Genomic DNA, 5,030 nt, shown 5'->3' with positions numbered 1-5,030 from the left:
ATTATCAGTGCATACATGATACAACCTCATATATGATTAGATTGAACTAACCGGATTATAACTATAAAACTATTGCTTTTTTAAGAATTTATAATAGCAATTACCATAATGCAGCCTGCCTACACCTTTTTGGTATGATACATAGCAAAATTTGTTTTTATATTCTGTTGTATGTAACATATGCATATAAAAGATATAAATCTGTTTAAAAGCATAACATTACTGTATTATTATATTAATAAACTTAATTGAACAAACACTTACTATTTCTTTTGCTTATGCCACTTCTCAATGCTTCCATACCAAGTCCACTGAAAACACAATCCTGCAATACGCAACACTCCCGCAAAAACAACTTCAACAAACGCCATAAGATATGATCTCTGAGGAGATAGACCCGCAGTTGCTATTGCCAACAAGAATCCTTCAAAGTTGCATGGGACAAAAAAGGATCCAGATTTGATTCCATCCAATGCTTTCTTTGCTACCTCATCGGCTTGCATTACACCAGAGGATCCAGCTATAATGCTTGTCAACCGTGGCTTTTTCTTGTTCTCTACAACACGCCTCAAAATGATCAGTAAGTTATGCCAAGCAGGCTCATGACACTCAAGATCGTAAAAGCTAGAATGGAGCTGGCTTAAACAAGCTAAGATTGTTTAACAAGCGAGCCCGAGCTTCACTTATCGAGCTCTAGGTTACTTGCGAGCCTAAATGAACCTGTTATTTGTATAAATTTTATGTAATGTATTAAATATATATTTATGATATATAAACTTTTTATTAAAAAATATATGAAAATAACAAAAAAATGTATATAAATTAACGAGTTAAGTTCGATTTTCATCAATAATACTTATTATAAAAAATTAGGATAGAAATAATAAATAAAATATAATATATCACATATAAATTATTTATTAAAAATATAAAAAAATAACAAAAAACGTATATAAATTAATGAGATGAGTTCGTTTTTCGTCTCTATGGTCTGACCAAAACTGTCACTTTAGTCCAAAAGTTAGATTAACCATGAAGACATTGTGGCTTGCAATTTTTTGTCATTTCAGTCCAGATGACTATCTCGGTCAGATTATTCTGTTAATAAATAATAAATAAGTCAAGCTCAAGTTTTAGAAAAAGAGCTCGAAACAAGCTGAGCTCAAGCTCGAGCTCTCGTAGGTCAAAACAAGCTGAGCTCGAGCCTAGTCAAGCTCTGGCTCGGCGTGTTTCAACCCCTAGTCTTGCTCACGACACAAATTATATATTTTGCAACAAAAAACTACCTTCAGCGAACCCAGGTGTATCGGTATCTGGGGGAAATATAAGTGAAACATGAATGTCATCAGCAATAACTTCTTGTTGCAGTGCTTCTGCTAAACCCCTTAGGCCAAATTTGCTAGCTGAATAAGCTGTGTAGCCATAAATCCCAACCTAAAATTTTTTTTATAAAAAAAAAAACATAATAAGTACTCGAAAAATCATAAAATACTTGTTAATTGCATACTGGTTTTAAAAAGTGTGCTGCAATCCGATTTGTTTTCATCCCAAAAGCTGATGCTCGATGCAGAATATGTGAATTGTGCGCATCACATGTGCAAGGCGTTTGCTATTAAAAAGAACTAAAAATTTATTTATAGATAAAATTTGAACTAGTTAACTTTTAAACACTAAAATATAAGATATTATGATAATCTCTGGTCAGGTTTGTTTAATAAAATGGTATAATTTGTTCAAATACTCAAACCCATTACTCAATTGATGGTCTGATTTGTTCAATAAGATTTGGAAAACTCGACCTATTGCAATTGACAATCCAATTGTTTAAATATTGGTCTAACTGCATAAGGGCGACGCATCAAACATAAGATCACATCAGACCGTCTCATGTGATGCGCGCATCATGGCATCGCATTGCACGTTGCGCTCTCATCACTGCATGTTATGTTTACATATACATATATTTTAAACGACCCCTTTTACGTTTATTTAAACGAACCCAATTGAACGTAAATGAGCGGACGCTCATGAACATAAATGAACAAACAAAACGTGTGTACATGTTCGTTCGTTTAATTAAATGAACAAAAAAAATTGTTCATGTCCGTTCGTTTATTAAATAAACGAACATCCCGCCGAACAGTTCATAAACATTCCGTTCATTTACATACCTACCCTACATCGACATGAAGCTGATATCATAGGAGGAAATGGTCCATGATTAGATCACACCCAAGTTAATGATCTCTAATATTCACAATGTAGTTTCGGTTCATTAAGATATATATTGCCATACAAAAATTAAGTTATTAATAAATAATAATTAAACAATAAGTAGTAAACGAGTCGAGCTCGAACTTGAAAAACTACTCACGACCCGAGCTCAAGCTTTAGAAATGGAGCTCGAAACCAGCCAACCTCGAGCTCTTAATAAGTTAAACAAGCCGAACTTGAGCCTAATAAACCCCGAGATCGGCTCGTTTACACCTCGAATTAGAGATCACTATCAATAACCTCTAATATCCACAAACTAATTTCAGTTCAATTCCATTTTCCAACTGCGAAAAGGATAAACCGAATACCTGGCCGGCCTGAGACGACATAAACGCAATGGAAACCGGCCTCCGATCACTCCTACTCTTCATCCCGGGCAACGCAGCCTTCACCAAATTAAACGTCCCAACCAGATTCACATCAATCATGCTTCTAATCTCCTCCATCTCCTGCTTCTCGAGCTCATACGCCACAAACACGCCTTGGTTGCAAACCAACACGTCAATGGGGCCCACACTCTCAATCGCTCTTTTCACCGCTTCGTAGTCTGCCACGTCAGCGCTGATGATTCCAACATCGATGCCGGTGGAGAGCCGGATGGAGGTTTTGGCTTGCTCGAGTTTGGTGACGTCACGGGCGAGGATGGTGACGCGAGCGCCTTCGGCGGCGGCTTGGCGGGCGAGGGATAAGCCGATGCCGCTGGAGCCGCCGGTGATGAAGACGTGGCGGGATTTGAGTGGGATTTTGGTGGGGCCGGGACGGACGATGAGTTTGAGGAAGATTAATAATAAGAGTATTGGGAGGAGGAGAGTGAGGAGTGAGAGATCCATGGCAACAAACAAAACAGTGTGACGAGAATGGAGTGTGCGAGATGGAGCAGACAAATCAAATAGAATAAAAACAACAAACGGCGGAACCTTTCACAAATTAATTACAAGCTTTTGTTGTTAGACTACATGTTAGATGTTGAGGTAGGGTTAAGTCATCCAAGTCATGCAATCTTAGACCTGACACTTGTTAAAGCCATAGTCGAAACCGCCTGAGTCTATTGTGGTCCAAGCAAACACTGGATTCAGCAAATTATCTGATTTTTTTTATTTATTTAATTTTTTCTTCTATGGAAACTAATAACTAATACTACATTAAAATAAAAATATTAGCAAATAATACTAGTCTAGTACAAGATCATCTAGACGTTCTAGCCCACAAATGCTTGACCAACTCATGACGAAGGTTTGCGTGGACCGCACGGTTCTTAAGATATAAGAGGTTTGGAGTTTTTCATCATTGGTGATTGTCGATTCAAGTCGTGAGACGTCACCTTGGTAGTTTTGACAAATACCCATACCTTGATCCTCAAGAACAATGTTATGCAAAATTATACAAGTGTAGTCGCAATTCATTATTTTCTCCCTTGACCAAAACCGTAGTTGTCTCGAAATCAAAATGAAAAATTTTCTTTAGAACTCTAAACACCCTTTCAATATCTTTTCGTGTTGATCTTGTTTTTTCTTAAAGTACTTTTATTTGTCTTCAACTGGAGATACATACTCTTGAACAAGCGTCGACCATTCGTTGTAAATGCCATCAACTAGGTAATAGCCATGCTTGAATTGAACCCCATTCGCATAAAGCGATTGAGTTGGCTCAACCCCGTCAATAATGTCATCAAATATCGGTGACTGTTCGATAACATTTATGTCGTTATTTGACCTGGCAACACCATAAAACGCAATGCCAAAACCAAAGATCTTGGGAGGCCACCGCCTCAAGTATAATACTGGGGCTTGAGTAATCACCATGGTGGAACTGACCTCGCCATGCTGTAGGACACATATCCCATCCAACATGCGTACAGTCGATGCTACCAAGCATTCTGGGGAAACCATGTTTTTCACCGTGCACCTTGTATATACGTTGGATATTATACAAAGTTGGTTTGCACAAATATCTCCATGAGTAAATCGATATGATCCCTATGTATAAACATTGTCAAACAAACCCTTAGACAATATATATAATATAACTAAAGGAAACATCTTACTATTTTAATAAAAGATTACCATGTTTTGCCACTTGTTATGCTCTCACGACTCCCCCTTTTTCTAACCCATATCCACTAGATAAATCAATTTAATTTAATTATGCATTTAATATATTAGCAACTATATTGTATTAACTTTTAAGATTGTAACTTGTAAGTATCGAATTTGACTTAATAACTGTTCAAAAGTCAAAGCAATACTGATAACTAAAAACGTTGATCTTTTAAAATAAAGTTTATCTGTTTTAATTAAAATTTAGATTTGTTCTGCTTGGAATTTTTTCTATGGGGATTTAACTTTTTGGAATTTTTTTCTATTCAATTATTTTTCACTAATGCTTAGATTTCAACTTTAATTTTCAAAATGAATGATTTTTTATTTTCGTCAATAGCTTATTGTTATCATATCCTTGGTTTGCTAATTGCCTAAAAGAGTGGTGAACCAACACTTTTTTAATTGATATTTTAAACTTTCCATGGCTAATCAACACTTTTTAATGAAGAATTATTTCAAATTTCAAATCAATTGATATTTTGATTTGTTTAGTCTTACTTAAATTTATTTGTTTAATTCATTCAATAGCATCAAGAATCCGACTCCATTACTGTTGGTGCGTCCGTTGACACATTTAGTGTAAAGTATGTCACTTTTTATTTTAGGTTATTTTCCTTTATTATACAAAAACAATAAATTATTAAACAACATTTGCTA

The 5,030-nt window shown here is 35.6% G+C and overlaps 1 protein-coding gene across 1 annotated transcript; it reads right to left on the bottom strand.

Annotated features, from left to right (window-relative positions):
- Positions 1 to 263: 263 nt before the first annotated feature.
- On the bottom strand, positions 264 to 4,096 carry LOC143581365 (3-dehydrosphinganine reductase TSC10A-like). Its single transcript, XM_077064184.1, has 5 exons — positions 4,089 to 4,096; positions 3,822 to 3,987; positions 2,583 to 3,191; positions 1,287 to 1,434; positions 264 to 556 (listed from the first exon to the last, which is right to left on the bottom strand). The coding sequence occupies exons 1-5, from the start codon at positions 4,094 to 4,096 to the stop codon at positions 264 to 266; spliced, it is 1,224 nt and encodes a 407-aa protein (XP_076920299.1).
- Positions 4,097 to 5,030: the final 934 nt, after the last annotated feature.

The sequence above is a fragment of the Bidens hawaiensis genome, unplaced genomic scaffold (genome assembly GCF_021521415.1).
Source record: "Bidens hawaiensis isolate Kalapana, Puna unplaced genomic scaffold, B.hawaiensis_p1.1 tig00030888_1, whole genome shotgun sequence".
Classification (NCBI taxonomy): Eukaryota; Viridiplantae; Streptophyta; class Magnoliopsida; order Asterales; family Asteraceae; genus Bidens; species Bidens hawaiensis.
This window is presented reverse-complemented; position numbering and strand designations above follow the sequence as displayed.